Source organism: Chanodichthys erythropterus, chromosome 7 (assembly GCF_024489055.1).
Source record: "Chanodichthys erythropterus isolate Z2021 chromosome 7, ASM2448905v1, whole genome shotgun sequence".
In the NCBI taxonomy this organism is placed as follows: domain Eukaryota; kingdom Metazoa; phylum Chordata; class Actinopteri; order Cypriniformes; family Xenocyprididae; genus Chanodichthys; species Chanodichthys erythropterus.
This window is the reverse complement of record NC_090227.1, coordinates 26149621-26168400: the sequence shown is the minus strand read 5'-3', so window position 1 is coordinate 26168400 and position 18780 is coordinate 26149621. Positions and strand designations below refer to the sequence as shown.

At 37.5% G+C, this 18780-nt stretch overlaps 1 protein-coding gene across 2 annotated transcripts in view; it reads right to left on the bottom strand.

Annotated features, from left to right (window-relative positions):
• Positions 1 to 5220: 5220 nt before the first annotated feature.
• vwf (von Willebrand factor) overlaps positions 5221 to 18780 on the bottom strand; it is a 64620-nt gene continuing 51060 nt past the window's right edge. For both annotated transcript variants that reach the window (XM_067389978.1, XM_067389977.1), the window contains exons 41-52: positions 15751 to 15852; positions 15452 to 15657; positions 15188 to 15337; positions 10735 to 10818; positions 10457 to 10640; positions 9673 to 9713; positions 9461 to 9568; positions 8448 to 8546; positions 7426 to 7554; positions 6428 to 6467; positions 6240 to 6337; positions 5221 to 6144 (exon numbers count right to left, since the gene is read on the bottom strand). In XM_067389978.1, the coding sequence (XP_067246079.1) occupies positions 5953 to 6144; positions 6240 to 6337; positions 6428 to 6467; positions 7426 to 7554; positions 8448 to 8546; positions 9461 to 9568; positions 9673 to 9713; positions 10457 to 10640; positions 10735 to 10818; positions 15188 to 15337; positions 15452 to 15657; positions 15751 to 15852 (1433 nt within the window). In that variant the 3' untranslated portion in view covers positions 5221 to 5952. The remainder of the gene's footprint in view (positions 6145 to 6239; positions 6338 to 6427; positions 6468 to 7425; positions 7555 to 8447; positions 8547 to 9460; positions 9569 to 9672; positions 9714 to 10456; positions 10641 to 10734; positions 10819 to 15187; positions 15338 to 15451; positions 15658 to 15750; positions 15853 to 18780) is intronic.

Genomic DNA, 18780 nt, shown 5'->3' with positions numbered 1-18780 from the left:
GTTCCCATGCGTACACTTCTGGTGGTGCATTTGTGCCTACTCCTAGAGCGACATTAAGAGCAGGGGGTAGGAGGCTATCCAAAATGTGCCGTCTCTTATGTCTCTCCATCAGAGAAGGGTCTGAGAGTAACTGCCTAACATACAATTGCCACGTGTTGAAATCAACTTCCCCATTAGGCTTGGGGCAAAGCCCAGAAAACATTCTCAGTTTAGGGGGTGAGGTGACATGTCCCTGGTAATCGGGGTCATGCTTCACCACATGTTCAACCACTACACGCTGTACCTCCTGTGGTATAGTAAACGTGACAGGAGTCTCATGCTTTACATTTCTCTCCACAGGAGGTGAATCAGCTTGAATCGCAAAAGACACTTTTGATGCTGAATTGGTAACTACAGACTGCATCGCTGCTGGCATTACATTACAAGATTTTCTTGGAGCAGGGGTTGAAGTTGAAGGGCCCCTGTCTGCACCATCAGCTTTGTGTGCAAGCTTTGTCACTACCTGCTGGCTTAGCTCATCAACATCTACGCAGTGTAGTTTCGCCAAACTCTCTATTTGTGCCAACAGCTGATCAGCCATATTATCCAAGGTTTTATCTGAATATTCACTGTATAGTGATGTTGGGGCGTTAGAGTGATGTTGCACATCTTTGTTCTGTCTCCCATCTAGTGGCACGATTCCCCATACATTTTGGTCATCTGCATTCAAATATTCTTCTTCGGCTATTAATGGGGTAGTAACCTCCTGAAATTCACAAAGAAGCTCTCCTGGGAATTTGTCACCTAACCACTCAATTTTCCTCACTTCATCAAGATGGTCAAAGAATCTCCTCACTTCCACAAGAGTAGTCTTTGGGTCTACTTTTGTAAGCAATATAGATCTTTCAGGATCAAAATTATGTAGCTTACACAGATCCATTGTGAAGAGAAAGGGGAAAGAAAAAAAATTAAAGGAAGAAGAAAGAAAAAAATAAAATTAAGAAAATATTCAGAATAGTTTGGACCAAAACCTAATTGTGTCACACAAGTGCAGCCCCACAAGTTGGGCGCCAAATTTTTCTCTCTCTTATCTGTAACCCGTTTATAAAATCCAGATCAAAGAAAAGGAAGAAAAATATCTACTTGGGTCTGAGCTCACCAAATACAATTAATTCCTATTTATGCTAGTATTTGGAGTCCCGGGTTCGGGGTCTCACACCATGCACTGAATCAAAATGATAACTACAACTTTGTTTTAAATATGTGTGTCTGCACTTGTATAACTTAAGTCATGTACAATACTAACAGAATGAATAAAAAAAAAATTAATAGTAAAATGAATTATAAATGAATGAAACACATTAATTAGCTTCAATGAACTGTAACTGTATTCCCTTAATTTTTTTTTTTTTTTTTTTTTTTTTTTTTTTCTTTTTTTTTTCAGTATGCACTTAAACACTGCACACTGCACACATCACATGAAAACATTCTTTGCCCTTCACAAATCACCAATTGAATACAAAGTATATTGTTCATCAACAACAAAGAAAATAAAAATAAAAAAAAATAAATAAAAAAATCAGTATGTGTACTTGAGTGTATACTTAAGTCCAAGAGGAATATAAATGACTCAGTTCCATTTATGTGGATATGTCTCAGTTCAGTTTGTGTGAATGCGTCTCAGTTCAATTTGTGTGTGTGTGTGTAAATGCCTACAGTCTTTGCAGGAAGAAACGATGAAGAAACGATGAAGATACGATGAAGATACGATGAAGAAACGATGAAGAAACGATGAAGAAAACAAGCGGAGTCCTCAGATGACGCAATTATTCTGTAGTGCAAATCCAACGCGGATCTCCCTCACTGCGCGACTCCAACACGACCGCCGAACGTTGAGACAGTCCAATCTCCTCAAACTTTGTGGTGCAACATCCAATCGCTAATGCAATAAAACAGTTCAGACATCAATTTAGAAAAATAATGATGAAGATGGGCAAGATTAATAATAGCCGCACATGTGGCTCACATCTCTCTCTTCAACGAGCTGGCGCGCATGTGACGTCAGCATCCATCACCGAAATGCATATAACGTTTACAACTTTTAAACTTTAACAACATTATTTCATAACATAAATGTGCAAATAGCTTTAACAAGTATATAAATTCAGCATAAACACTTTACAAGTATGGTATTGCACACTTTGTACCAGTCTAAGGAACAGCATTAACCATCCGCATTTCATTATATGAACAAACAAATGCTTAAACCATATTTATGAAAATAAAGAATGATGGTGACTTACCTAATGCAATAAAACAGTTCAGACATCAATTTAGAAAAATAATGATGAAGATGGGCAAGATTAATAATAGCCGCACATGTGGCTCACATCTCTCTCTTCAACGAGCTGGCGCGCATGTGACGTCAGCACCCATCGACGCGTTTCTTTTAATTATTTTCGTCCGTCACGAAAACAAATTAATAATTATAAAAATAATTTTAAAAAGTAAAATAAAAAAAATGTCTGAACATTTTATGCATTAGGAAAGAGAAAAAAAATACATTAAAAAAAAATACCTAGGAACAACCTCAATTAATTGGGTGGGTTACACGTGCACCGAGAGAACGGTGACAGCCGACACTCCCCCCTCCCCCTCACACTCGGCGTCTCTCTCACACAAACGCTAAATGCAAGAATGCAAATTCAAAATCCAATTCAACATGCCTCATACAAATAAGTTGTAATGTATTTTATGATCAACCATTAAATAATAAAGAAATTTCACCCAAGAATGATAGTTCTGACATCTTTTACTTACCTCATGTTGTTCCAAACCTTCATGACTTAATTTCTTAAGTTAAACACAAATGGAGATGTTATGCAGCCTTAAACACTTTCAAAAGAATCGTTTGGATCCGTTAACTGATTCGTTCAGTGACTCTTTCTGCAAGTTAACAGTAGGAGGCGTTACGCGTGAGGGATGAATCATTCACATAACCGATTCATTAAAGAGTTAACCAAGTTTTGTGTTCTTTATTAAATGTACGAATACAAATATATACTACAAATATATAATATAGCCTACTCCAGTATCTCCAGTAAGATACTCCAGCGTTTAACTCCTCACAGTCAGTCAGCAGATGAATCGTTCATTCGTTTCTTTCACGAACGAGATGACTTGTTCATTCAGTTTGTTTACAAATGAGAGGTCGAATTCATTATGCCCCTCTAAGTACACAAACCACTTACTACGACCAGATTTCTGTACTAACTTCTGAATAATTTACTTCTCGACCAGTGGCGGATGCAGAAAGTGGATGATGGTGGGCCTCTAAAAGTGTGGTGGGCCCGAATCATTTCAATTTTACTTAGTTATTACTGTTTCAAATTGTACTTGCAAAATGTAAAAACTGTGAAATGTCTGAAATCCGTAGTTACGCAGATAGATTACCGGAAATATCCGCCATCTTGTTATGTCCTTTGACTTGTGCGTACTTTAACTTTTCATGTAGGCTACTAAAACCAACTGTGACAATTTATTCAGGTACAGTTTAACCACAAGGATATTGTTATTGGCATTCACACCACTTACACTTGAAAACAAACAAACAAACACACACACGGCTCAACTTTTAAACCTGACAGCTTCTCAGCTCGTATCGCATTATGGGTTCCCAAACACCTTCCTGGAGCCTTCCCAACGCTGTCTCCTTAATCAAACACCTGATTCAGATCATCAGCTCATTAGTCGAGACTCCAAGATCTGAAATGTGTCAGACAAAGGAGACATGCAAAGTGCTGGGGAGGCTGTTTGGGAACCTCTGCATTATGGAATATATGGGTCCATACTTCAGAATCAGCAGATACTATCTGAATACTGCATAATCGGACATACTTATTTAATATACTCCTTTTGCATACTATATACTAGGGAACACGTGTGAACTGACGCATCGTCTTCATGCACCAATATATTTTAATATGCAAATAAGATTTGAGCGAGAACGCATTGAATATAGCGGATGTGTTGTATGGTAATATGGTACATTATTGTCCCTTTTAGAGCTTGGCAGCCATGGTAATCTTTTACTGTCATTGTATGGGAAAGGAAACCTCAATATTCAGCTAAATTTCTCCTTTTGTGTTAAAAATCATAAAGTATTAGAACAACATGAGTGTGAGTAATAATGACATATGTTTAGTTTTTGATGAACAATTCCTATATGCATTATACAATGAAATCACACTTATTAATGATATTCATTGTGAACCGAGTCTATAAAAATAAAGAGTTTTGATATACTTGGGAATAAATTAATATCTAAAGGCTGTTGACATTTAAACTGCGTCAGTAATAGTCTCTATGCTTTTTATGTCCAAACTGATTTGTAGCATTTTGTCTGCTTGGATAAACCTGGGGTTATACGCTTTGTTTAAGAGCACAGTGGCATTTTCCTGGGTCACTTCTCAACAGAACTGAACCTCAGAGACTTCAACATTAAACAACCACTACCTTACCTGCCTTAGCACGCTTTACATCATTTATTCAGTCAGTTTATTTACGACAGAACATTAAATGGCCTTAAAGGATCAGTCCACTTTCAAATAAAATTTTCCTGATAATTTACTCACCCCCATGTCATCCAAGATGTTCATGTCTTTCTTTCTTCAGTCAAAAAGAAATTAAGGTTTTTGATGAAAACATTCCAGGATTATTCTCCTTATAGTGGACTTCAATGGACTCCAAACAGTTGAAGGTCAAAATTACAGTTTCAGTGCAGCTTCAAAGGGCTTTAAACGATACCAGACGAGGAATAAGGGTCTTATCTAGTGAAACAATTGGTCATTTTCGAAAAAAAATACAACTGTATATGCTTTTTAAAATTACTGATTGTTTCGCTAGATAAGACCCTTATTCCTCATCTGGTATCATTGAAAGCCCTTTGAAGCTGCACTGAAACTGTAATTTTGACCTTCAACCATTTGGAGGCCATTGAAGTCCACTATAAGGAGAATAATCCTGGAATGTTTTCATCAAAAACCTTAATTTCGTTTTGACTGAAGAAAGAAAGACATGAACATCTTGGATGACAGGGGGGTGAGTAAATTATCAGGAAAATTTTATTTGAAAGTGGACTAATCCTTTAAATGAGAGAACAAAAGCAAACTGATCACTAGTATTGTAGTAAATATCTGATGCTGTTGTACACAATGAGTGCTAAGTAATTCCCATCAGAGAATGCATGGATCAGTCATGCACTTATATAATTACCTTCAAAACACATCGTAATAATGCAGTGACTCTCTGGGTTTAATAAACACACTTACTGACATGATTTCCAGATGATTTTACAGTTATTGTGAAGGTCATGACAGCTCAAATTGACATGAATCCTTTTCTGCACATAACAAATTATTCATGTTTTCATTTGGTTACTCTAACCTACTTTTACCTTGTTATACTCTATTTAATGAGGCCGAGAGGGGAATAACAAGTCTTTAATGTGTGACTCGTGTCCTCCAGATGTGTGAATTGTACCCTTCAACACCCTTTACAGCTAATTTACCGATCAGTATTTTCCATGCACATGAACGCTCTCACACAAATGAGTTCAAGTGTCCTGAGCACCACCGAATGGTCCAAGCCAAGTACTTCTTTAACCTCGTTCTTTATTGTAGTTTAATCTAATAAACAGTCATAAACTACAACCACACATAATTGTTGTTTATAAACAAGAATATATTTGTATGGACAGATTGTTTAGTGGCAAAATGGCAATGCAGCAGAGATTATTGTTCATTTATTAATGATGTGTCCTTTATAAAAATGTATGATGAAGTGCTCGATTATCAGTAAATCAGTTGTTCCAAACTCCACTGAGCAACAATACCTGTTGTTGATGCATATATGAAAGTGTATTGTAGCAGTTTTTCACTTGTATGTAATGTTATCAGGTTTGTGTGCCTGTTCTCAGTCGGTCGGACAGGCGTGCGACATGCAGTCGCATCCAGTGACAGCGAGGACTTGGTGGTGTGTTCGCGTGCCGTTAGCGCAGCGTAGGGAAACATTCATGGGCACGGTGCCTGTAGCTGAGCAACACACACACTCGCTCTCAACTTTGTGCTTTTCCAGAGAATAACGGGACTTGCTGGTACACTTTCCCTGTGGGTGAGAGAGAAAGACAGACGGGATAAATTATATGTATATAGCTTCATGATATTGTTGCACCCTTCATATGCAAAAGTGTATTGACTCGCCTCGCAGTAAGTGAGTTCAATCTTCTCTTCTGATTGGCAGTCGTCCACCCTGATGTAATTCAGAAGACCCACAGTTCTTCTGCACTCTGGCTCGGTACCTAAACAGACATGTAACGTGCACACGTCATGTTCAGATCACATGGATGGAGATTATAAACTGAGCAGGTTGTTATTGTGTTTATACTTACACATTTCACAGCAGGTGTCTCCAATCTGGCTTATTTTTCCCTGTGGACAAAGGATGCATAGTATCACTTTTTATAATTGTACAACACAATAACTGTGATTTATTCAAGTGAAACATATTCCTGGATTGGTGTTTGGGGTTTGATAGATGACTAAAGAGTAGGGTTTGTCATGTGATTGTTTGATACTGTTGGATAACTCATTTCAATTGAGGAAACCAATTGCCTCAATCCATTTAAGCTTAGAAACCAATAGTTATGAGTACTGTGAACTTATAAAAAGAATATTTCCTAATATACAGTTAAACTATACACTCCATTTAAATACGGTGTGTAGCTGAAAATTCACTGTATAGATTACAACCCATTAAATTTAGAAACATTAACTTAACACTCTTGCAGTTGATTGCTTACTACAGCACAACATAACAGAAAATTAAACCCTAACAGATGTCAGTCTATATTAATCTTGTGCAAAAACACAAAATAAATAACATTTAATTTCAACATTTACTTTCCTTACAGAGTCTGAAGCAAAGCATGCTGGAACTAGGAGTCTGCTGCAACACATTCAGTTTGAGATCTGCTTAATATAATCAGTTATTGAGTTCACATATCTTTTTCTATTAAGTGCAAAGAACTTTCAGTAATATGTGAGTAAAAGGAACTTTTTAATTTAATAAATTTGACTGTTAGATTATAAAGTGTATGTGTGTGTGTGTACAGGTTTAGCTATACTTTTGAGGGCCTCACTTATACAGTGAAACGCTATGACAATCAACTAGTGAGGACATTTTACTGGTCCAGTTAAAAAGGCTTACAAATCGGCCAAAAACATGTTTTTATTTAAATCTAGTGTTTTGCACATGTTTCTGTGATGGGTTGGTTTAAGGGTAGGGGTTGCATTAAATCTCATTAAACAGATATAAAATCAATGGAAGTCTATCCAGTGTCCTCAGTAATATAGTGAAACAAACGTGTGTGTGTGTGTGTGTGTGTACCCCATGGTCCAGACAGCTTTTGCGGTCAAATGGAGGGCATGTTGTCACTAGAGTCTCCAGCACCAGTTCTTCATCCTTATTCACACTGCATGTGTGTTTAGTGCAGCCATCTGTACGCGTTGTATTTGCCTGAACACACACATATGTACACATTTTTGACACTATCTGATTCTGAAAATCAACAGAACATCAGGATCGTTTACAGCAAGGGGTCTCAAAATACCGGCTCACTAACTCCTCAAGCATTAATATTTGATTATATCTGGTTTGGTTATCCTGTAGTTTTCTTCAAGGATTCATAAACAATGGCCTTATATACACTACCTTTCAAAAGTTTGGGGTCAGTAAGATTTTTTAATGACTTGAAAGAAGTCTCTTATGCTCACCAAGGCATAAGGCATATTTTTATTCTTAGAATAATTATTATATAGTTTTCCAGTTTTCAGTGTCACATAATCCTTCAGAAATCATTCTGATATGCTGATTTGATGCCCAAGAAACATTTCTTATTATTTTCAAAGTTGAAAACAGATATATAATATATTTTTGTGGAAATTATGATTTTTTTTTTTTCAGGATTCTTTGATGAATAGCAAGTTCATAAGAACAGCACATGTGTAATAGATATCTTTTGTAACATTATAAATGCCTTTACTGTCACTTTTGATCAATTTAATGTGTCTTTGCTCAAAAACGTTTTAATTAAAAAAAAAAAAAAAAAAATTATATATATATATATATATATATATATATATATATATATATATATATATATATATATATATATATATAAAAAACATTTAAATGGTAGTACATACATGGATGCCTTTGAAATGGTTAAACAATTCTTCTGAGCAAAGCAGATCTTAAGATGGCTAAACATGACTGTTTTCTTGTTTTGGCCATTTTAACCATTTTACTTGCTCTTATTGACCAGAGAGGGGAGATTCAAACCTGTTTTCCACACTGACTATACTGGCTACAGTTTGTGACATTAACTCATGTCTGCACATATTTATTACTTTCAGAGTGACCAGCTGTCCATCAGGTCGTCGGATGCTACAAGAAGTTGCTACACAACGGCCACAGCAAGCATTAGGTATTGGCTCCAGTGTATATCCCTACAAAAAAAAACACACATGACATGTGACTGTACTCATATATTTAGGGCTTACGATCATTTTAAGGCTCAATTTACTTATAAATATTGAGATTCTGCCATCATTTTCTCATTCTTATGTATCTTTAAAAGCTTTACAAAGCTTTCTTATCTTATTTCAATATTCAAATGTGACAGATCATGACACTCTAGAACTATGGCATGTGGTTTTACTGACATTAAAGGGATAGTTCACCCAAAAATGAAAATTTGATGCCCCCAGGGCATCCCAGATGTAGGTGACTTTGTTTCTTCAGTAGAACACAAATGATGATTTTTAACTCTAACCGTTGCAGTCTGTCAGTCGTACTAACCGGATGTGGAGGGCAGTTGGACATAGTGGTGTTTTAGAGGTAAAAAAATTATATTAATACGTAGTTCGGTTTCTCGCGCACACCGATTGTTTCATGTCGTAGGACATCAATGTGTCGTCACGAGCAGTAGGGTTTAATTTGGATTTGTCTGTGCATGTTTTTTTTTTTACTCTTATAGATGGAGTTCCCATTGACACTCATTATACGACTGACAGACCGCAATGGTTGGAGTTAAAAATCATCATTTGTGTTCTACTGAAGAAACAAAGTCACCTACATCTTGGATGCCCTGGGGGTAAGCAGATAAACATAAAATTTTCATTTTTGGGTGAACTATCCCTTTAATAGCTGTTTTAAATTATGCTCCTTTTTATTGTATTTTCATTGCACACAAAAGCAGCTTGGATGTCTCCAAGCATGTGCAAAACATCTGCTTTTGCGCTCCATGGAAGAAAGAAAGTCATACAGGTTTTGAACGACATGATGGTGAGTAAATGATGACAGAATTGTCATTTTTCTGGGTGAACTATCCCTTTAATAATCTTCAGATTGAGGGTTTTACCTCTGAGCAGGGGGAGCAGCTCATCTTCCTGCAAGAGAGCCGATAACTCCTCTTATCTCCCACACACTCGCAGTGTGTGCAGACATCCACCATTACTCGCTCTCCAGCCTACTCACACACACAGAGCAAGACACCCCAAAGTCAATCTGTTATGCACCAAGACATCTGCACATGGCACATTAGTATTCTGTATGTTAACTCAACGTCTTTACCGCAATAACAGTTTGATTCAGCACGCAGGCATTCATTGGAACTGCAGAGGGAAAAAAAAAAGCATTAACGTCTAAGGAAAATCAGAGAGCAGCAGTGAACGAGCAGTATGTGTGTGCAGGGTCCAAAATTAACACTTCAAGCACCAAATAGGAGTAAAATTGGATTTAGCAAGCAAATAAAACCACTTAATAGGTTTTACTACTATTAAGAACCGTTTTATTCAGAAATTTCATTAATGGATATTTTTCTTTGGAAATGTTAGGATTTTTATTAAATATCGGAACTGAATGAGCTCTATAATAGTTATATTTTTATATTATTGCAAATATTGTGAAATTATTGTATGTAATACTATCTTTATTTATTTACTCTGGTACGCTATTTACGTTGCAGCGCTTCCAGGTTCCACATCAGAAACACGGAAACACCGCAACGTAAATAGCGTACCAGAGTGACGGGAGAGACAAATTTGTTGAATATTTTTTTGTTTTTGAGCACAAAAAGTTTTCTTGTCGCTTCATAAACCACTGCAGTGATGTTGACTATTTTAACAATGTTTTTACTACTTTTCTGGACTGTGAAAGTGGCAATTTCGTTGCTTTCAATGGAGGATAAAAAAATCTAAATATCTTAATTTGTTCCGAAGATGAACAAAGATCTTACGGGTTTAGAACAACATGAGGGTGAGTAATTAATGACAGAAATTTCATTTTTGGGTGAACTAACCCTTTCAGTTAATTTTGGACTGTGTTAGTTTGTGTGTGGAAGAGAGGCTGTTTGTACCGCAGTGGCAGGTCGGGCAGCAGTCATCTACGTTATTGCACTGGAGCTCTGTGCCCAGTGGACAGCTTGGCGTGTCCATGAGGTGGCAGGACACATTTGTATGCTGGATGAACACTTCTTCATTGACCTGTACACATTCGCTCCACACACATCTGTCGTGTGGAGACACCCACTGCTCTCCGACCTGCTCGCATGTGAAGTCAAAGAGAATTGATTTCAGATCAAAGCGCATTCAAACACAAGAAAAGAGTGGAAGGAACAATACACTAAATACTTGCCTGTCTCAAATGGCTTCCTTCAACACAGCTGGATTTACGGCAGTGACCGCAGCACTCACCTTCTGAATGAGAGTATGTGGTTCCCTACATATACAAAAATCAATGTGAAATAATAATCATTTGTACTTTGCTATAAATGTATCTAGACTTACTGTGCATGATTCATTATTGCCTGTTATTGTAAGGGAAAACATATTTGTGTTCATTATTTTTCATCAGAATGTAATCATTTTTTTATACTTTTAAATTGTTTCCTTTTTGTTAATATGACCAAGACTGCAGGGGGTGAAGGAAATTATATTAAGTGCATTTTTCTTTTCTTTTTTTTTAACAAAATTGCTGTTGCGAATAGGTGCCAGGGCTATTCTATTTAGCTACTAAGATGCCAGAGAGGTTTTTGGTGTGGTTGCTAAGGTGTTCTTGGTGGTTGGTGGTGATCCAAATCAAAAGAGCCACTATCATATTCTTTCTCATAGATGTATTGACTGTTTACTCTTGAATGTGGATATGCAGATAAGCTGGACCAGCCCGAGAATATATATAGTATAGTATTTTTGTGTGATTTAAAAGAAGCATATTGTTGGCAGATTTAATTCCTGATTTGAAATATGTTATTTAAGCATAACATTTTGGGTCTTTTCCATTCAAATTCATGACTTGACATTGCTGCCTGGGTTGTCATCATGATATTCACCTAGTTGACTGGCTTGCATTAAAGTTGGATTCTCTAAATGCGTGTATTTGTGAATGATTCTTACTGTACGTGAATGTGTTTGTTTTGTTCACTTTCTTAGTCGACTGAAAGCTCTCATTCAGATCTGCCTCCACTTTTGAGTGCAAGTCCAGATCTCAAAAAAACAATCAAAAATTGATAGATAGAACCTGCCCTAATTTTCTTCTTTTTTTTTCTTTTTTTTTTCGATAACTCATTTCATTTGGATTTCTGTCACAATGCCAAAGAAAAGACTGGTCTCTACTTTAATTTCATCAAAACTTTAAAGCGATATTGGTTTCATTCATTGCTGCATGAGTGCAGAAAAATGTAATACTTGAGGTTAGGAGTTACTTCAATTCCCTTCTGAAAGTATAAGTAATAATAATAGATGCCTTATTAAAAAATCACTTATAACAGCACAGGCTGAAATTGATTTCACACAGTCATGCAGTATGTCTCAATACAAAAGTTAAATGCTGCTACATTTTGTCTTTTGAAGAGGACCTATTATGCTTTTTTCACATTTTCAACTTTCTTGAGAAGAACGAATTATACAGACAGGCCCAGTTCTGTGGGGGTGCTTGAGGGAGCTAAGCAAGTCAAACGAAAACAAAGAGCACCTCAGTTGATACTGTAATAATATTATATTGATGAAACAGTTTTTATGAATGCTCCAGTGTGTATTTGTGTTTGCGCTCTGGAGAATGTCAAATGTTTTTATTTACTACATAATAATAATAATAATAATAATAATAATAATAATATGTTTTATTTATTTAGCGCCTTTCAGGAACCCAAGGACGCTTTAGTTGCAATATAATATGAATACATATAAGTATACAGTCAGTATCAATCATCCAGATGGAACAGACAAAGAAGGTTAATCAACATTAGACTTACAAAAAACAAGCACAGTGCTGGAAAGTTGAGGCAGACAATCAAATAACATAACATAAAGTGAATAAGTGTGTTTTGAGGGCAGTTTTAAAGGTCTGAAGAGAGGAGATATCTCAAAGGTTTTGTGGTAGCTTGTTCCAGAGCTTAGGAACTGATATGCTGAAATCCCTACCACCCACGCTGGATAGACGGAACTTGGGGACTGCAAGCAAGTTTTCAGTGCTCGATCTCAGAGTACGGGCAGGGACATAGGGGATAATCATTTTGCGAAGGTAGGAAGGTGCTAAACCATGACGAGCCTTAAAAACTAGAAGAAGAATCTTAAACTGGATGCGGTAATTAACAGGGAGCCAGTGTAGTTGCTGTAAGACAGGGGTGATGTGAGCTGATTTTTTTGGTAAAAGTGAGGACCCTGGCAGCTGAATTCTGAATGAACTGTAAGCGATTTATGACTTTTTTGGGTAGACCATAAAGCAAGGAGTTACAATAATCAAGACGTGAAGTTATAAAAGCGTGAACAACAGTTTCTGCATCTTTGAGATTTAGTGAGGGTCTTAAACGGACAATGTTGCGAAGATGGAAGAAACAGGACTTCACAAGCTGATTGATGTGGGGTTCAAAGCTTAGCCTAGAATCGAACAACACACCGAGGTTTCGAATAGTGGGAGAGGGTTGAACCAGGACACCGTCAATATTAACAGAAAAATCGTGTTGGGTGAGATCAAGGGATTTAGGAGCTACTAGCAGAATTTCAGTTTTTTCCATATTCAACATTAAGTAGTTTTGAGCCATCCATATTTTGAGATCGTGTAAGCAAGATGTTAAGGAAGGGGGAGGAAAAACAGAGTTAGGTTGTACAGTGAAATAAATTTGTGTGTCGTCAGCATAACTGTGAAAAATAAAGCCATGGCGCCGGATGATCTGACCTAGGGGAAGTGTGTAGATTAAGAATAAAAGTGGACCAAGGACAGATCCTTGAGGCACTCCACGAGAGAAGGTGACAGAATGAGAGTTGAATTTGTCAATGCTAATGAACTGTTGCCTGTCTGTGAGATATGATTTTAGCCATTGTAGAGCTGTTTCTGAAATGCCGAATGCAGACAATCGGGACAAAAGTACAGAGTGACAGACAGTATCAAAAGCGGAAGTCAGGTCCAAAAGGACCAAAATGCTGAGGACATCACATGTTTTTGCAGCGGTGAATAATGTTTGTTGTTCTCCTTCATCCATCCTTAGAAATAATGATTAGAAAAGCCTCACCTCACATGTTGACGGGATCAGTTTCAAGTTTGTGATGGTAGGAGAGAGGGGCAGAAAACGGAAAACAAAATACGAAAAAGGGTGTGAGGCCTGGTTGAGTTGGGTTAGTGGTTTGTTGAAACTTGCGGTTATTGTAAGGGCGTGACATTTTTCTCAAACCGGTTGACCAGTCGCAACACACTGGTCCAGCTGACCAATCAGAGTACATTGCTCTAGAGACAGGAACTTAACAGAGCATTACTGACAGTTACAGGAAGAAAGGTGCTGCAACAATGTAAAATATGTAAAAAAAATAATAATAATGTTTTTTGAACTTTCAAGCATGAAAACTAGGGCTGTCAATCGATTAAAAAATGTTATCTAATTAATTACATACTCTGTGATTAATTAATCTAAATTAATCGCATACATAATTTTTGCTGTGAAAGTATTAAATATTTCAATTCAAATGAATCAATGCAGGGTTTTTCCTGGGTCAGAAATGGTCTTCGGTGGTGGCAGACCTGGTCATCCACATAAACAGTAAAAAGTGCCCTACTCACGTGATCTGCGAACCCGATACTGACAATAAAGTACCCGTCACTCTCACTGTAATTCTTTCTTGCCCTCTTTGCAAAAAAAATTTTCTACCATGCAATTGAATGCACCTAGCTAAAAACAAACTTTGTTCTGGTTTCACCTTACTCCAGTCTAAACTAACTGATTTTATAGGTAGGCCTAATTTACTACACATTGTCATTTAAATAACCTGAAAATATTGTGGATTATTAAGGCTAATTTTACTAACCACTCTTGCTAAATGGGGTAAGCACACTTATGTTCTCATTTCAGAGTTGTTCAAGTAAATGATTCATTATAGACCGTGTGGACAGATCAGTTGTTGTCATGATTCATTAAAATGTATCTGTTCAAATGAGTCATTAGTTGGCGAATCGGACATTAGCGGATGTTGACGCGTTGCGTGCGAATCGCGACTGTTATTAGGACATCGCAAAAGATTTGTCAACACATAAAACACTTCACCACTGGATAGGATTTTCTTTTTGTTTACTGAAAGTGTGGTTTATGTCAGCTGCACGTGCAGGGCGCCTGTCAGAGAGGATGAGGTGACGTTCTTTTGAGCTCTATTCACACCCAGCGGTTATTCAGTTAAAACATTCTCCGAATGCGCCTTGTGAAACATGGATTCGGTCTTACGAACTTTTAGCATTGTGTCAGTTGATTTAGATTATTATGTGTGAGGTAGAGAGAGTGCAAAGAGAGCTCGCGCACACGAGAACGGCTCCAGGTTCAAAGGTCAAAACAGAATGGATTAATCTGCGTTATTTTTTTTTACGCATTATTTTTTCTCAGATTAATTAATCGAAATTAACTCGTTATTTTGATAGCCCTAATAAAAACCTATTCTAGTAGACCCCAAAAACAAAATCAAGACTTAGTAAAAGGGCATAATATGGCCTCTTTAAAATAACATATGATTATAATACATTCAATGTTCAATAAATTGAATAGAATTCATAAAAATTCACAAATGAATATTACTCAAACTCAAAGATTGAAACTAAGTTGTGTAGGACGCACCAGAGGACATATCTGGTTGCAGACGGGGTCCACACACTGAGCGATGTGCAGGCCGGTCTGTCTGTCTGCTTGCTCCGTGCAGGTGCAGGTTTTACACTTCTCATCCCATCTGCTGCCCACCTGGTACACCACAGCGTCCACCACACACACCTGCACATATAAATAGTCAATCACATGCTGATTGCAGAGTACACTCGTCAGGACATGGAGCTGCAAAGGCAAGTAAATAACACATGCGCAGCGAGAGCACAAAAGCGTGCCAACCTTATCAGGCGTGCAGGTGACCTCTATGCAGTCACAATCGTTGGTGATAGTATTCGTGATGTAACCCGGAGGGCACGTGCGGGTGATGTTCTGACAGTCACACACACATCTGTACGAATCACAGCACTCTGACGGTTTGACCGTCAGCTTCTTGTATGCAGGGCAGGATGGTTTTGTTGTCACAGGACACTGATCCTTTTTACAAACTGAAAGAAGGCAGTGAAAGAGACAATGTGTACGTGATTGGAAACCATCTATGTGAAACGATCTAGAGTATGTGTGTGTGTATGTGCTCTCACCACACTGATAAACTGGCAGACAATCTCCGGGGTTTGTGAGGACGACACTGAGCCCGTGATCACAGAGCGGGGGATCTGGCCGCTTACAGTTTGCATCACACACTACAAACACACACAGTACATCACAACACTATATCAGCAGGTTGGCTATCTTTCCAAAATTTCATATCACGATCTTATAACAAACAATCATGATCCACGATCTGAAATGCAATCTTAAAAATTTTGAGATGTACTATCGAGAATATCCCAACACAGTACTGCATTAAACAATCAGTTGTCAAAATAGTCATAAAACCCTGAGTTAAACTTTAAAGGGGTGGTTGATTATGATTTCACTTTTTTAACTTTAGTTAGTGTACTGTTTGAGCATAAACAACGTCTGCAAAGTTACGACACTCAAAGTTCAATGCAAAGGGAGATATTTTATTTTAAAGAATTTGAATTTAAAGAAAACTGTTTAAGGACTACAACAAACGGCTGGTAGGGACTACAACAAGCTTCTTCCCAGGTTAGTGACATCACAAAATTTACATAAACCCTGCCTCCGAGAACACGCAACAAATGGGGCGACGCCATGTTGGGCTGCTTTAGAGAAGAGGAAGAGTTGTTGTTGCCATGCCATCATTTTACACCGGATTGCTTCAAAAACGAGGGTGAATTCAACGCTGGATTTGCACTACATAAATTTATCCACTAACCATACAGACACGTCTAGTTGCATTCAAAAGTTGTAACTTCCATCAGTGTCCGACTCCAGTTTGAACAATGTAAGGCTGAACACCGTTACTGACAATCGTCATTTTTGCTGCGTGAGATTCTCCAGCTTTGTTGTTGTTGAGCAACCGAAGTGCGAGCTGTTAAAGCTCCGCCCTCTTTTGGAAAACAGGCGGGAGCAGCAGCTCATTCGCATTTAAAGAGACGCACAAAAAAACAGTGTGTTTTTGCTCACACCCAAATAGGGGCAAATTTGACAATAATAAATGATCTGTGGGGCATTTTGAGCTGAAACTTTACAGACACATTCTGGGGACACCAGAGGATTACATTACATCTTGAGAAAAGGGGAATTATAGGTCCCCTTTAAAACACTGCATAGTCTTCACTGTATGAATTAAATAGACACTGATTCTTTTTAAAACTACTAATGTTATTCAGTAAAGAGCAGTGAGTGATTTTGTCTGTCTTTTTAACATTAAAGGGTTAGTTCACCGAAAAGTGACAATTCTGTCATTTATTACTCACCCTCATGCCGTTCCACACCCGTAAGACCTTCGTTAATCTTCAGAACACAAATTAAGATATTTTAGTTGAAATCCGTTAGCTCCATGAGGCCTCCATAGGGAGCAATGACACTTCCTCTCTCAAGATCCATAAAGGTACTAAAACATATTTAAATCAGTTCATGTGAGTTCAGTGGTTCAATATTAATATTATAGAGTGACGAGAATATTTTTGGTGTGGCAAACAAACAAAATAACGACTTATTTAGTGATGGCCGATTTCAAAACACTGTTTCAGGAAGCATCGGAGCATAAATGAATCAGTGTATTGAATCATGAATCGGATCGCAGGTCAAACCCGCCAAACTGCTGAAATCACGTGACTTTGGCGCTCTGAACAGCAGATTCGATACATTGATTCATTTATGCTCCGAATCTTACTGAAGCAGTGTTTTGAAATCGGCCATCACTAAATAAGTCGTTATTTTGTTTGTTTTTTGGCGCACCAAAAATATTCTCATCGCTTTATAATATTAATATTGAACCACTGTACTCACATTGATTTAAATATGTTTTTAGTACCTTTATGGATCTTGAGAGAGGAAGTGTCATTGCTCCCTATGAAGGCCTCACAGAGCCATCAGATTTCAACTAAAATATCTTAATTTGTGTTCAGAAGATTAACGGAGGTCTTACGGGTGTGGAACGGCATGAGGGTGAAAGTAGTGCATTGGAATAGAAAAACATGTTCTATGTGAACGGCCCCTTACTCCGTGTTCCGCTCCTTCTCGCAGCGTGCACATAGCACATGGGAATCAGTCTCTTTCGCAGTTTAATGCACTTTTAATAACTCTTTTTTAAATAAAGCAGGTCCCGCAGTAGACTGCATTTTACGACAGTCACGTTATATGATTTGACTGATTTGGATGTTACGTTTAGGCTTTTAAGGAGGGGTGAAAGCATGCCGCTTAAAGGTGCGCTAGAACTTAAAAAAAAAAAAAAAAATGTAATATAAGGCTAAGGTGTCCCCTTAATGTGTCTGTGAAGTTTCAGCTCAAAATAGATTTTTTTAATACATTTTTTTAACAGCCTATTTTGGGGCATTATTATAAATAAGCCAATTCAGGGCTGGCCCTTTAATTCTCGTGCTCCACGCCCATGGAGCTCGTGATTGCCTTGAACAGTGCATAAAGTTCACACAGCTAATATAACTCTCAAATGGATCTTTACAAAGTGTTTGTCATGCATGCGTCGGATTATGTGAGTATTGTATACTGTTATATTGTTTACATTTGAGGGTGTGCTCCGTGGCTAACGGCTAATGCTACACTGTTGGAGAGATTTATAAAGAATGAAGTTGTGTTTATGAATTATAAAGACTGCAAGTGTTTAAAAATGAAAATAACGACAGCTCTTGTCTCTGTGAATACAGTAAGAAACAATGGTAACTTTAACCACATTTAACAGTACATTAGCAACATGCTAACAAAACATTTAGAAAGACAGTTTACAAATATCACTAAAAATATCATGATATCATGAATCATGTCAGTTATTATTGCTCCATCTGCCATTTTTCGCTATTGTTCTTGCTTGCTTATGCAAGCACTGTTGATTCACCTGTGCAGATCCAGACTTTAATACTGGCTGCCCTTGTCTAATGCCTTTCAAAATGTCACGAACATAAGCTGGCATATGCAAATATTTGGGGCGTACACCCCGACTGTTACGTAAGAGTCAGTGTTATGTTGAGATTCACCTGTTCTTCAGATGTCTTTTAAACAAATGAGATTTATATAAGAAGGAG